Source organism: Phyllobates terribilis, unplaced genomic scaffold (genome assembly GCF_046119375.1).
Source record: "Phyllobates terribilis strain yellow unplaced genomic scaffold, ASM4611937v1 Scaffold_6099__1_contigs__length_46880, whole genome shotgun sequence".
NCBI classification, from domain to species: Eukaryota; Metazoa; Chordata; class Amphibia; order Anura; family Dendrobatidae; genus Phyllobates; species Phyllobates terribilis.
Genome location: NW_027368843.1, coordinates 1 through 14,841, shown reverse-complemented (window position 1 = coordinate 14,841; position 14,841 = coordinate 1). Strand labels below are relative to the sequence as shown.

Here is a 14,841-nt window from a genome sequence, read left to right as displayed (position 1 = left end):
CATACATCTATTCTAACTGCACATTTGCACATTTGTATCTTGCATCCTGACTGTATACACGTGTTGTTATAATATATGCACATACATTCATTTTTATGTTTCTACCTTCTCCTCGAGGAAGAGATTTAATGAGGTTGTGTGGAGTGATCGATTGATTGTGCGGGAGCTTGAAGATGGACGGAAATCCATAATATGTGATTTTAATCTTCAGGATAACAGTTGGCTCGGTATGTTGTATGGTTTACGCAACTACTGGATCCCAACATTCTTCTATTTTGTAAAAATGGGTGGGCTTTTGAGGACTACTTCAAGGTCTGAAAGTCAGAACAACTTATTCTCCAATTTTATTTGTTCCTCCTCATCACTTGTTGTTTTCCTACTTCATTTCAACAACGCTTTAGATTCTCAACTGACACTCAAAGGAAGTTAGATTATAATTGTTCTACTAACTTCCCTTCACTCAAGATACCCATGCATGTGAGAAGCAGTGTGCAAATGTATTTACGATAAATGTATTATATGAAATCCAAGAAGAAATCTACGATGCTTCGTTCCATTGTGGCCTTTCTGACTTCCAGAAAAATGAAGAAGCTGACATTAACTACATTGATATCAACAATTTGATTTGCCAGTCAAGTATTTGTTGCGAAGCATTTAAAATCAACCGATGATTTCACTTGCTCATGCAACAAGTTTGTCAATTACGATATCCCTTACTCTCACTTGATTTATGCCTTTAAGAGTATTCATAAGGAGTCTATGTAGTTTTATACTATCTCGGTGGACAAAAAAGACGACACTGAAGGCGAACTTTGATATTAATGAGACAATTCAAGAAAGGTGTGGAGTTAGATGAAAAGAAAGCTTTAATATATGAACTTCTTTTCACGTTTTATTCACTTATTAATGTAATTGATGATGTAGAATCTAACAACCATCAATTTCTGGACCGGGACATCCCGGTAAACCACGAGCCCACGACTCACCGGCCACTTGCAAACAGAACAGTTTGAAAAAAACGAAGGTGAACCTACGCTAACAAACATCTCTCATCGCATCCTAACCGAAACCAAGGAGTCGACGACACTGTAAATCCCTGTCACTTCCCATTTACGCTTCCGCTTTCTCTCTCCGCCAAACCAAAAAATTTCAGCTTCTCCATTCAAACCAAGAGAATTTTCCCCGGGACTCGATCCGTCTTCCGCGACAAAGAATTCCAAGATGAGCGAGGTCTTCGATGGCTATGAGCGCCAGTACTGCGAGCTCTCTGCTAACATCTCCCGAAAATGTTCCTCCGCCTCTCTTACTACCGCCGAAGGTATCCTCTTTTAATCCCCTTAAACTATTACTACCTAGATGCTGAGTTAACGACTCAATTCCGTCTCTTATGATTTCGATTGGATCCTCCGAATTAACGGGGCTCTAAATTAGATTGTACTATGCGTGGAGTTTATAATGATTTGGCTGCTCTCGTAATCTGGATTCCGCTGGCTGGACGGACGTTCAATTGAATTAGGGCTTTAGGAGTTAGATCTCCCTGGATCGGGAATTTGCCTGTGTTGCCTCTAGTTTAACCGTGATTGCATAATTATCATCAAATCTGATAGTTTTAGCTGTATATAATCTTCTTTGTTTTATCATATGAGTTTTGCAAACTGAATCTTATGGATCTTGAGTGAACTACTTATGAGTTCTTGGAAACACATTCATGTACAAATACAATTTCTGTTCTTAATACAGCCTTAAAAATGCATAAATCAATATTCAATTCCTCACCATTTTCTGAAACAGCTTACCTCATTCTGCATTGATTCCTGTATTTTTCTTAAAAACTGTAGAAGAGAAGGAGCAGAAAATATCTGAAGTTAAAGCCGGACTGGAGGAGGCTGAGATATTGGTAAAATACTTCTATTAATCATTTATTATATGTAATCTTTTTGTATCAATATCTGACTTCCTGATTGCTAATTGTCAGATCCGAAAAATGGACCTGGAGGCCAGAAGTCTGCAACCAAACTTGAAGGCTATGCTTCTTGCGAAGTTGAGAGAATACAAATCAGACCTCAACCAATTGAAAAGAGAAGTGAGGAGGCTTAGCTCACCTAACCATGATCAATCATCCCGTGATGAGCTGTTGGAGGCTGGGATGATGGATACACATAAGGTAAGTACACATTTACTATATACTTGCAACATATTCTCCTGGAAGAGACAACCACCTTTACAAAAGTATTTCTCTATGTTGGTGATCTATTAAAGCTAAGCCATGGTATGATACTGTAAAGGACACTTTGTGTAGTAGCTTTAGTCTGTATTAGAATCACAAACATATACTGTAGGATCGAGGGTACCTTCTTCACAAATCAAGTTTTTAGAACTTGGAATTTGATCAAAATACGGAAGAAAGAAGCTTCACAATGAGAACAAGAAATCACTCTCAACTTGGTGAGAACTGATTCCTAATGAGTTTAGGATAAAACCCACCCCTACTATATTGCCAAAAGGTTGCTTTCTTGTGTTTTATAAAGGAAACTCAGAATTCTCTCACTAGAACTTGTAAGCTCTTAGCTCTCGTACGAACACTTCTCTCAAAACTACCTTTCACAATTCTCTCTTCATTCTATAGACATAAGAAAATCATTAACCTTTTGCTCGTTCTGATTTCTTCCTATTTATAGACAAACCAATCAGCTAGCTTTACATAAAGGTTGAATTACAAACGTGCCTGAATTCCTATTGGTCCACAAGAACTCCTCTACTGATTCTGTTGTGCGAAGTTGACCAGTGAATCACGGAGTGACACGTAGCGAAGCTCGTTAACAGAATTCCGGAGCGCGCTTGGCCACTTGCGGATAAGACTCCATGTGTACAGTGGATCTTGCCACTTGCTCTGCAAGTTGCCTTTGCCTCCGCTTGGCCCAAAACACGTTATTTGTCATTTTGCGCTTCTGAATTATTTTCAGCTCGCTATTGATGAGACTCGATTACTCAAGTCTCAAGGGATAGAACTGATCTTTTGATTTGAGATCTAACAACCGATAATCTTTTGATTAGAGATTAAACTACCAAGGAAGAACCTTTATTGATTGATAATTGATTGATTATGAAACCCTAGAACAATGAATCCTTATATAATCTATCTATTTTCTAGATAAGGTAAATGCATATAATTGAAAGATACACTCCTAAATGATAATATTAAAATAAGGTAAATACTTATAATTGAAAGATACTCTCCTAAATAATATTATTAAAATAAACTACTTAGATTATCTCTATCAGATGGGTCTACTGCTAGAGTCGGGCCTACTGCTAGAGTTGGGTTCCTATCCGCTATCGCGCTTCTTCTCACACTCTGTTCTTCAGCGCGACTATCTCGCTGGTTCAGAGTCCTTCAGAACACTTCAACGACACCTTAAATCTTCATAAATGCTTCAAGCGAGACTTGTACAATATAAGCCTGACTCTTATATAGTCAACTAATTCCTGTAAACAATGTACACTCATGGAATTCATCAAATACTAAGTCTGCCATCATCAAAACTTAAGAAACTGAGTTAAGCTAGACTTAGCTGAACTAACATATACCTTGTGCGAAGTGTGATAGAATTAAACTGGTAAGTGATAGATATTTGCTGAAAATGTAGGCGTCTTCAGAACAAAGAGACAGATTGATGCTATCAACCGACAGAATGAATGATTCAAGCGACCGGATAAGAGAGAGTAGGAGAACTGCACTGGAGACAGAACAGCTTGGGGTATCAATTCTTGAAGATTTACACCAACAACGCGAAACTCTCTTGCACTCACATCAAAAGGTATTTTTTCTGTTGGTTTAAGTATGGTGGTCTAGTTTTTTTTTTATGGTTTTCCAACCTTGCAATGTTAGTGCAGCTCCATGAAGTTGATAGCACAATTGACAAAAGTAAGAAGATCTTAACATCCATGTCAAGGAGGATTAGCAAGAACAAATGGATCGCTGGATCGGTCATCACTGCTCTCGTTCTTGCTATCATCTTTATTCTATATTTCAAGCTAAGTCACTGATCAACTCTGCTTTGCGCGTGTTTGTTTATTTCTGACGTGCAAAGTATTGTTAAACTTGTTGAAACTCTGGAAATTTTAGTTTGATGATTTGTTGTAATTCGGGCATTATTATTTGCTTTAAACACGGTAAACTGCGTCATTTGGGAAGGTGTCTGTTATAGTCTGTACATATATGATCTTATGGTGCTACGAAGCGGCAAATATTGGCCAAGTCTATAGTGTCAGTGTGCTTGTCATTTTGGCCAAGTCTATAGTGTCAGTGTGCTTGTCATTTTCATATTTTAGTATCTTACAAGCTGATCTTTCAGATGCTACAAACAACTTTTTGTGGTAGCATATTCTCGTACTTTTGGTGAAACATTCCCTCAACTTGTTATTTCTATAGCGATTGATAATAATAAAATAACATTATATCAGAAGTTATTTTTACTCCCTCCGTTTCAATATGATCTTTTCAAATTTTAGCTCATTTGTCGAGACAAGATTTTCCCCCCAAATATATTCAAATATATGTTAATAAAAGTAATGAAATTTCGATATTGCTAAGGTACTTATTAAGACTAATTAAACAAGATTACACATTAGTATGTTTTTTCGTATATATAGTATGTTTTTTCGTATATATCGAGAGAAATTGAGAAGTTTCTCTACCACCGTGAATAATGTATTTAAAATGAAATGAGAAGATAATTTTGAAATGAAGGGAAGGTAATTTTTTAATAAAGGAAGTATAAAATGGCATGAAAGTGTATTTTTTTTTTGTAAAAATATGGTCTTAGAGCCTAGTTCGACCACTATATTCAGACTGGAATATTGTTCACAGATTATCTTAGACTTTTCCCTTGTACCCTTTAAATAGAAAGCTCGAGGGAATCTAGTATAAAACTAATTGAGTAATGTATTTTTATTTTCATTTGTATACGTAATTAGAAATTTAAAATACACAACTATATATGGAAATGAAACTCTTTTTTTTGGTAAAAGAGAGGTCCACCTCTCGTTTTATTAAATTAAACCGGGATTATTCGGGAATGAACCATATATCCTCTAACAACAAAGAATATAACTCGTTTGGGATGACAAGGAAAGAAATTAAACCCTACATCTAACAAAAAAGCACAGTTTATTATAAAATTGATCAAAATGAAACTTCTATATTTAACCATCCGCAACATATGTTTTTGCAGAATATTGCTGTCATCATTTTAATGAGTGATCGTTATAAAGTTTTACGTAGTCGTAGCTTATCTTATCCATATTGGCAATCATTTAATTAGTCTAAATGTCTAATGCATATAGGGAGTGTATTAAATTGATCAATTTTATAATACTACACAAATACATGTTATTATAGAATAATTTTTTTAAATAAAAATACATGTCATTTTACCAACTTTTCTCTCTTTTTACCACATTTACCCCTATATAATCATTACACTATAATCTACTTTATTTTTTAGACATTTCTTTTTACATTTCCAATGCATTTTAATAGGGTTATTTATGTAAAGAAATTTTTACCTTAATTTGCGTAAAATTTTATCTAAAGTCATGTGTTTGTATCCGGAGGTAGTAAATGGTAAAAAAGTAAACTAACTTTAAAGTAAGGTCTTTGTAATTTTAATTTCTTTTTTTAGATAAAACATAATTTGAAGTGTTAAACAATTAAGAAACAAATCTTAAAAAACCAAATAATCCTGAACAAAAATTGTCTGAAAAAAATATAAATCAGGAATAGTTGTCGACCCAAGTTGCCAAGTTGCAATTTGCCAATTCGCAACCAATCTAAACTGTCTTCCTCGTTTTAATTCCTCAAAACTCCCCTCGTGTAAACGCAGGAAGAGGAAGAGAAGAAATCTAAGCTCTGATTCTCCGAGCAATATCATTTCCCCTTATCCAAAGTCCAATTTCGTTCCATTTTATCCGGATTTCCCCTACTGATCCGATCTGCATCTGTGATCCATGAGCGGCTGCGGCGAAAGCTCCTCCGAGGCTACCGTCAGTCCGGCACCGTCCAAGGCCGACAAGCAGAAGGAGAAGACGCGTCTGAGCAAGACATCGGCGATACTCTGGCACGCGCATCAGAACGACGCTGGCGCCGTCAGGAGGCTTCTAGAGGAAGATCCCACGCTGGTTAATGCCACAGATTATGACAATCGGACCCCTCTTCATGTGGCTGCGCTTCACGGATTGATTGAGGTTGCAAAAACTCTCATCGAGTTCGGCGCCGATGTCAACGCTCAAGATCGTTGGAAGAACACTGTAATTTCTTGTGTTTTATTTGACTTCCGTTCCCGAACTTCCATTTTATTATCCCGTATTTGCAATTTCCGCAATTCAAGACAGGCTCCAACTTTCTATCGGTTTATGTGTGGTGTGATTGATCCTGGACCTAGTGCTCTAGTTTGCAAAAATTGCTTTACTGCATTGATAGTTAGTTGGAATTGATGGATTATTAGTCCAACCTGAGTTAGTTTCTTATGTTAGGCTTGCTTTTCAGATAGAATTAGACCTACATCAAGATGATTAGTGGCCCTTAAAGCCATGTTTTGGCCAGTAGCTTCTAGTTCCAGATTTGTTTACAAAGCTTTAATTAAGACTATAGTTGGATTTGAGCTAATTGGATTCTGGTTTTACTCTATGGCAGCCTTTAGCTGATGCAGAAGGAGCCAAGAAACATGCCATGATTGAGTTGCTAAGATCATTTGGCGGTTCATCTTTTGTAAGTGCACTTTGTTTGTTATGCTATGCATCATTACCAACCTGTTGATTAAACTTTTGATACTTGTTTGTCTCTACACTCTTTGTTTTTTTTTTGCAATTATATACTCTTAATATATAAATTAGATGATCAAATATCTTGAGAATGTAGTAGAGAGTCTGAGGCTTATGATCTACACTCTGCAGTAGCTTGAGAACAAAAGAACTCATGAAATCATGGGATTGCAAAGATGTGTTACATTACTTTTCTTTTTATAATATATCCTCATTAGAAATATGGGTGTTTTAGTATGAATCATTATATCTAGCATGTCAAGTTGTCAATGAATTCTTAAGCATGCTAAGTAATTGCGAAATTTCCTTGACTCCTTCTAGGCTTCTGACACTTTTATATGTTGGTTAAGATGTCAAGTACCAACATTAACTATTGAGACTCCAATGTCTTTTCTTCTACCAATTCACCTGACAATGTCCCTGATAGTTCCTTTAGTGAAAGGAGATGGTATACAACTTGGCATTGTGAAATTTGCGAATTATTATCTCATTAACTCTTTGCATTTTGTTCACTTGTGAAGGGACAAAATGGAAGCCATTTTGAACCAAAGCCAGTTGCCCCTCCTCTGCCAAATAAGTGTGACTGGGAGATTGATCCTTCTGAATTGGATTTTTCTCACTCTACTATGATTGGGAAGGTAAGCTTACCTGTCTGTATATGGCTGCAAGTATTCTGTCAATGGTTTTGGTGTCAGTCATATCCCAGTTAAGTTTTAATGTGTATAATGATCTTTGGGTTTGAGACCTAAAGTCCTCTTCTAGAAGCTAGAGATCATAATTTATTGGTCAACACCATTTAATTTAATAATATTTAGTCCCAATTTTTCATTTTCCTATTGTTGTTGATTTGCTTCATCTCAGTTTTAATTGTTCACGTGAAGCAAAGAAATTAACTAGAAAAAGAACACTCAAATACCGTAACTCTGAAGGATGAGTGAGAACATAGAACATCTTTTACTTATTTTTTTGGTTCAAATCATTCAGTTTCCTTTTCATTGACGACCATTTGTATCTCTGTATATCGGACTAATTGCTTCCACAAATCTTTGTTTGAACATTATCATTCTATCTTTATGGGGGTTTCTGGCTTTTGAAATGTTACTTACTCATCAATCGTGATTGGTTATGTATGCAGGGCTCATTCGGTGAAATTATAAAAGCTCATTGGCGAGGAACTCCAGTTGCTGTCAAACGTATACTTCCATCACTCTCAGATGATAGACTGGTCATGTAAGTCGATTATAAATGCTTCAATCTTATGGTCACTTGAGAGTTACATTTACACTATTGGTATGCATATAAAGATAGGGTTTGCTACTAGATTGAATTGTTTCCAAACGGTTTGTTAATAAGATAGCTTTGAGATTGACTCATATTCCAAATGAGCCAAACTAGAGTTTAAAGTTGGCATAAGATTGGTTTAAATACAAAGAGATCATACTTGTGTACTCGGGTACTGTCTTCCATTTGTGGATTAAATACAATGATCTTTATTGTATTAATATTAGGTCAACTTCATCTTGTTGTTTAGTTTTAATGATTCGCATTGATAATTTGATATCTGTTATTCTCGTGAACCAATTTAATAAAGGAACAAGTCAAGATTGACATCAACAATGTAAAATAAATTACGCCCAACTTTTGTATCTTGAAATTGAGCTTAGGTTAAGCTTGTTTTGGAGTTATCTGGGCTCATGTACATAGAAATTGATTTTTTCTTCATTTCTATTTTCAGTCAGGATTTTAGGCATGAAGTTGAGTTGCTGGTCAAACTTCGCCATCCCAATATAGTCCAGTTTCTCGGAGCTGTTACAGAAAGGAAACCCTTGATGCTAATTACAGAGTATCTAAGAGGGGTATACATATCTTGTCTCTGAAATTTATCCTCTAGTTCTGTTCGAACAGAAACTTCAAATCCTGATGGAAATTTGAATTATGTAATTTTTTCCTCTTAATAGGGTGACCTTCATCAGTATCTTAAGGAAAAAGGAGCTTTAAGTCCATTAACAGCCATAAATTTTGCAATGGATATTTCAAGGTATTTTTCTGTGCTTTTGCTTAGTACATAAATCATATATCCATCTGAATGTTAAAGCATAGGTTAACCCTTTTTTGCCTTTACATAACTCTAATATTAATATCGCAAACCTCATCTCAACAGGGGAATGGCTTGCCTACATAATGAACCAAATGTCATTATTCACCGAGATCTGAAGCCCAGGTTTAGTTTTTTTTCTTCTTCCAGAATTGGATACCAGAATTTTTTTATTTGGGTTTACTTCTTACATAATTTACATGAATCAGGAATGTTCTTCTAGTCAACTCAAGTGCAGACCATCTAAAAGTAGGAGATTTTGGTTTAAGCAAGCTGATTAAAGCTAATCATGCTCATGATGTGTACAAACTGACTGGCGAGACAGGAAGCTGTGAGTACCCATCACTAAGTACAGATATTTTGAGTAATGGTTTGTGATTATGACTGCAAATTGACATTTTCCATATTGTTTTTTCATCAACCAACATACCAGATAGGTATATGGCTCCTGAGGTATTCAAGCATCGGAAGTATGACAAGAAGGTCGATGTGTTCTCCTTTGCCATGATACTTTATGAGGTAACTAACATCCATGTTTTTCTTAAGTTTTTTCAGTTTACTTGTTTTTTTGAAACTTTGAGACATTGTTTGTTGAACTGATTCAGATGCTTGAGGGTGAAGCACCACTAGCAAGCTATGAGGCATATGAAGCTGCGAAATACGCTGCCGACGGGCACAGACCTATTTTCAGATCAAGAGGATGCACCCCTGAACTCAAAGAGTGAGTTATTTCATATCCTTGTTGACTATAAAAATTAAATTGTAAATTCCACCTGGTAACCCTGAGTTTATAAAAAATTTCCACCAATTACCCATTGATCATTCCCCAGAATTTCCATTTTTTTTCTTCAAAATTCCTGAACTAAAACAACGAATCCTGAATTTAGTAGTCGAGATATGAAGAGAGAGACTCAATAAAATCACGATCAAATCCCTCAATTTGAACAAATTAGAGACATGTGGGTATTTGGTGGAAAATGTCAAAGACTCGGGGTTATCCGGCAGAATATGTAAGACCTTTGGGTATTTCACAGAATTGACAAAACTTGAGGGTAAAATTAAACATTGGAGATATATGCTCTTTTCATCTAATATCTAATCTATCTAATAATTTTTAATCTTTAGGGTGTTTCCAAAACAGTAAACCAGTAGGTAAATGGGTGCATTTTTCGGGAATTACGAATGCTCGTAATTTGCGGTAATTACGGGTTTTTCTCGAAAGTACAAAAAAATGTATAAAAATGTCTGAAAAATAATTTTATTTTTACATAAACATTTATTATTTAGTAAATAAAACAATAATATTTTTTAAATCAAACCTATGATGGATTTACGAAAATGAAATAAAAAATAGAAATTTTAAAAATAGAGAAAAACAAAATAAAATGACACGGGCGCGGAAGGACTAGTTAAAATGAATACCTGTGATTCTACTATTGACTTAGGATGTGTTTGATAAAATATTGAAATATTTATCACCCATTTTCTCTTTTATCAATGTTTGACATCGTTTTACTTGTTGAAAAATATTATTCTAGCATAAGTACAAAAGTTCTTTATAATCTCTGTAATAAAACACCAAACAAAAGTAGGTTGGACTATAAAATATACTTATTAAGAATTGGAGAAAATTTGACATTAGTAGCTGTGACTATGACAGGCTAGTTGAGGACTGCTGGGCAGCTGATATGAAGCAAAGGCCTACTTTCTTGGAGATACTCAAAAGACTCGAGAAAATTAAGGAGCGTCTTCCAACTGAGCATCACTGGAACCTTTTCTCTTGATCTATTACGGTATTACTTTCTTCTTCCCCAAACACCTTGTTTGTTTCTCCTCCTTATGCCATTTTTCATCCCTACAGGACTTGTTGCTGGATAAGTAAATCATTGTTTAATATCCAATTCTTTCCAAGATGTTGGCTATTAGGTTGTGAAACTCCTCAACCGCATCCACAATATTTGTACTGCTATATATCATTCTATTGCTCTTCTCATACTCACAATATGTATTGTTTCTTTCTCTCTTTACAACCTATTGAGGTTTGACCTGTGTAGATTTTACCTTACAAGTTATACTCTAATCTATTTGTCTCATGTAAATGATGGATTTAAAGTGCAGTACACGAATTTGAAATACCATGTATCATATGTGAGTTTCTATTGCCTTCAAAGTTGAAACCAACACAGGTGTACATGAAAGTTACATATATTTTAAAACCTCTTTGATCAAGATACTGTCTTTTTCTCCATTGAATGTTTTTTTTGATAACAAACAAGAGTATGACTATCAAAGCAATTTCTTCCTCTCAAAAAAGTGCTTCAAGTGCCAAAATTGCAAGCCAGCAACAGACAAGCAGACGAAGAGGGAGGTGAAACTAAACCAGAACATTTTCGAGTTGGTCGATTTGTTAAGCTCCTGCATCTCGTGTTCTCTGGAATAAACGCATCAAATGTGTTGATTTATCACATCTATGAATCAAAACAAAAGCTAGATGAGCTACCTCAGACTCACCTGTCACGGAGGTAAAACATTTCGTCGTGAATGGAGCTCACAGTATCCATCAGATTCTTCAATTCCAGTTCCATGGCCTAACAACAAGTATAAACATACATAAAGATAAAGTAATGTCACCACACTAATTAGAGGGAAGCAACAGACCTCTTTCACAACAATGTATGTGAAGTTTTCTGATTCATTGATGTTCAGGGAAGGACTAAATGAATAGACAAGAAAGAAAGACCATGGCTTTTATAAACACCATTGTGAAAAGACAATGAACTCAATCAATGCAACAGTCTTCATCTGACTTCATCTTCTTTCATCACCAATGTAAGATTAGTGCATAAGAAATGTCAGTTTTCTTTTGAAGTTATCCTCAAATGGCAAACACAAAAGTTTCTTTTAGAATTAAGATAGGGATTGGCGTTCTTCTACTTTCAGCTGACAATGTAACCTTCAACGAAAGCAACTAATATACTAAGAATTTTGGCAGGGAATAGAAGAGTTGTGGACTTACATCAATGGAACCTTTCTTAGCTACAGTGTTCCAATTCTTAGCGGAAACACCTGTTTTCCATTCAAATTCAATGGTCAACGTCACCGGAGGTTTATGATCCTCCGTCCAGATACACGTCATGTAATCTCCCGACTCCATTGACGTGAACGCGAATTGCCCCGATTCCACTCGCTCTGCTATGTGGTAGCTGTTCCCGAGAGGAGAAGTAACCTAAAACCGGCGATTCCCATGGGATCAAACAACCGAAAATTTACCATTCAGCCAAAAGGAAATCAAACAATCGCAATCCGGCGAGCTTACCCTGACTGTGATCTTGTGCGTGTCAGGCAACGGGGCGCCGTCGTGGGGGTTAACGACGTGGTATTTCCCAACAGTCATGGAATTGATTTTGATGTCCTCGGCTATACATTTCGTGTGGCCTGATTGCAGATCGAACTGCAAAGAGTTGCAGCAACCGAACATAAACCCTATAATTACAACCGGAAAGAGGATCGAAGTTCGAGATAACTGGATCATGGCGGGAGGCAATTCCGCTAGAAGAAAATGCAACGACTCTTGGAAAGATCAAAGGGGAGGAGAAAGAGAGAGTGATCCTCGAGTTTATTATGCAAATTGATAATAAAGGATTGCGACGACAATTGGAGAGAGCGGAAGAAAGATTGACATTCGGACAATCTCTCTGTTTTCCGTTTTTGGGTGATGACGATGACTGTCTACGTGGCGCATTTTTATTGGTAATAGTGAAAGAGAAGTTGATGACTGCAGAATGTTAGCTGAATACTATATTGGCTGAAAAATCAAGGCCTAGGAGTGGAAAACCGCTAACCGCCAATGACGGGGACAACTCCTTTGCCATTACCGGCGCCGGCCACCAGAGTCCAACCTCCTTCCCTTCTTCCGGTAACCTCACTTATATTTCATCTAGCGCAACCGCACAGGAGCCTAATCGAGGTTTTTATTTCCCAATTCGGAATCAGAGTTGACAATTTCTTACTGAACAAAAAGATATACTATATAGTAAGTGAAATCCCAAACAACGACTGACTAGCAACGAATTTAAGACAGATGATCTTCCTTGAGATAAACCGAGTCTGTACTAGAATTTAACTTTTCGTTATCTCATAAGCCAGATCTTATATTCTCATCGAATAACTATGTTGAAGTGAAAAACACTAGCATACTGAATCCCAACGGTCAAGCTGTATGCAATGCGATGGGTATATCAAAATATGATCTGAAGAAATAATTAACAATGAGGAAGTTGCAGAGATGGTAATGAAGTCGGGCGCTATAACCATCAAGATATCAGTTCATCAGACGAAGGAGACTCTTTGATTTTGAATGGTGAGATTGTAAGAGTGAAGAAGAGCAATCAGTATGGAGATTTTAGTTGTGTTCATATATGCTTTGACAGATGAATATTTAGGTTGTATAAGTGCATTGTAGCACGAGCATTCACTTTCAAGAAATGAGCTCAGTGATGTCTGTATCATGTTTGATGTTACATACAGTGAGAATTTTATTAGATGCTGTGTCAATGTGGTCTTATCTATAGTTTTTCATATGACTGAAACTGCTTAAGCAAGTGAATGAAGAGTTTGCACTCAAATCATGTTCAACTTGTTCCCCTCAAGGAAGGATCAAATGCCATAGCATACAGAGTTTGCACGCATGTTCAAGATGTTGCGCAAGGTGCACACCCGTATGATATAGCTTGATGTAAACTATAATCCAGTTCCTAAAGAATGTAGAAACATGCTAAGCTTAAGCCAGTTCTAATCTCACAATGCAGTTTGATTAACAGAACAGTACAAATCACAGTAGTATAGTGATGTTTGATCAATGTCAAATTCATTGATCTATATGGTAACATTTTCCTGTCAATTGACCACACAGTAATTTGGTATGCAGACATGGAAAGGATTCTGAATCAAGAAATGCATCAAAGTAGTTCTGAAATCGAGAATTATGAATATGATCATACAGTTATCTGAGATCTACAGGTTAATTCGAAGTAAATAGCATTAGAAATTGCATATTTCTCAAATGAAACTGCAAAAGATCCCATTTATTTATTCTGTGACAACATATCAAAGAGATTTCTCTATAATTATAGTCTCTGATTCATCCTGGGAGCAAAATCATCAATTTTAATCAAAACCCTAAACAGCGTAATCCTCACAATTTGGGGTAAAAATGATTGTCTTGAGCTAAAAAAATCCATTAGTTCTCCCTAATTATCACGATTTCACCTGTTCCTCTGTTATCTCTGAAACTGCAGCAGAATCTGAGTTTGCGGATCGCTCTTCAGCTTCGGTCTTCATTTCGTTGTTGACCTGCTCTTCAGCGGCCTTCTCCGCGGCGAGAATCGGCTCGTAGTAATCGGAGTTAGCCTCCATACACTTCTTCAGAAGCGTGGTCACCTCAAAACACTTGTTAACAACATCTTCTCCGGTCTTATCGGCTTCCTCCACGCACTTCTCCCATGCGGTGAACGTGTCTTTACATCCTCCGCCTTTCATGAACAAACAGAATCCGCACTCTCCTTCTTCTTCATCTTCTTCGGCTCCGTCTCCTCCTTCTAGGCGTGCCGCCTCCGCAGGTTTGCCCTCGAGTTGATCCGCTTCTCCTCCGTTCTTCGATTGACCTGAAGCTTCATCTCTGGAGGTCTGCTGTTGATCTAGATCTTTCGGATCTGAGCTCGATTCAGGAACTTTGGAGGTCGAAGACGACATTGCGACGCTGGGAGGAAGGGGATTAGCAGGTGAGCACTCTTTGCTAGGGTTTTTAGTAGTCAAGGTGGTTTACTTTTCTCAGCTTCGTGGCCGGTTGCTTAAAATGTAAAACCCTTTAAAAACCCTTTAAAAACCCTTTTCTTGCAAAGAAGGAAAACTAAGGCCTCTTAAGT

At 36.6% G+C, this 14,841-nt stretch overlaps 3 protein-coding genes across 3 annotated transcripts; 2 read left to right on the top strand and 1 right to left on the bottom strand.

Annotated features, from left to right (window-relative positions):
• Positions 1 to 1,221: 1,221 nt before the first annotated feature.
• LOC141250754 (uncharacterized) lies at positions 1,222 to 4,047 on the top strand. The gene is made up of 5 exons (XM_073670080.1): positions 1,222 to 1,318; positions 1,839 to 1,897; positions 1,976 to 2,164; positions 3,648 to 3,818; positions 3,895 to 4,047. Exons 1-5 carry the CDS (start codon positions 1,222 to 1,224, stop codon positions 4,045 to 4,047), a joined length of 669 nt encoding a protein of 222 aa, XP_073526181.1.
• A 1,962-nt stretch (positions 4,048 to 6,009) lies between these two features.
• LOC141250756 (uncharacterized) lies at positions 6,010 to 10,701 on the top strand. The gene is made up of 11 exons (XM_073670082.1): positions 6,010 to 6,309; positions 6,695 to 6,769; positions 7,344 to 7,460; positions 7,958 to 8,052; positions 8,558 to 8,678; positions 8,781 to 8,860; positions 8,984 to 9,043; positions 9,127 to 9,248; positions 9,351 to 9,436; positions 9,523 to 9,638; positions 10,578 to 10,701. The coding sequence occupies exons 1-11, from the start codon at positions 6,010 to 6,012 to the stop codon at positions 10,699 to 10,701; spliced, it is 1,296 nt and encodes a 431-aa protein (XP_073526183.1).
• A 502-nt stretch (positions 10,702 to 11,203) lies between these two features.
• LOC141250755 (uncharacterized) lies at positions 11,204 to 12,449 on the bottom strand. The gene is made up of 4 exons (XM_073670081.1): positions 12,234 to 12,449; positions 11,934 to 12,143; positions 11,429 to 11,505; positions 11,204 to 11,348 (listed from the first exon to the last, which is right to left on the bottom strand). The coding sequence occupies exons 1-4, from the start codon at positions 12,447 to 12,449 to the stop codon at positions 11,204 to 11,206; spliced, it is 648 nt and encodes a 215-aa protein (XP_073526182.1).
• Positions 12,450 to 14,841: the final 2,392 nt, after the last annotated feature.

Bases quoted from the DNA above. Each gene is read 5' to 3' on its own strand.
- LOC141250754 (XM_073670080.1), top strand. From the start codon at position 1,222: ATGAGCGAGGTCTTCGATGGCTATGAGCGCCAGTACTGCGAGCTCTCT. The intron at 1,319-1,838 runs GTATCCTCTTTT...TAAAAACTGTAG, and splicing joins CTCTCTTACTACCGCCGAAG to AAGAGAAGGAGCAGAAAATA. The intron at 2,165-3,647 runs GTAAGTACACAT...CTGAAAATGTAG, and splicing joins GGATGATGGATACACATAAG to GCGTCTTCAGAACAAAGAGA.
- LOC141250756 (XM_073670082.1), top strand. From the start codon at position 6,010: ATGAGCGGCTGCGGCGAAAGCTCCTCCGAGGCTACCGTCAGTCCGGCA. The intron at 8,679-8,780 runs GTATACATATCT...TCCTCTTAATAG, and splicing joins TTACAGAGTATCTAAGAGGG to GGTGACCTTCATCAGTATCT. The intron at 9,639-10,577 runs GTGAGTTATTTC...TGACTATGACAG, and splicing joins TGCACCCCTGAACTCAAAGA to GCTAGTTGAGGACTGCTGGG.
- LOC141250755 (XM_073670081.1), bottom strand. From the start codon at position 12,449: ATGATCCAGTTATCTCGAACTTCGATCCTCTTTCCGGTTGTAATTATA. The intron at 12,144-12,233 runs GTAAGCTCGCCG...CGCCGGTTTTAG, and splicing joins CGCACAAGATCACAGTCAGG to GTTACTTCTCCTCTCGGGAA. The intron at 11,506-11,933 runs GTAAGTCCACAA...ACTTGTTGTTAG, and splicing joins CTAAGAAAGGTTCCATTGAT to GCCATGGAACTGGAATTGAA.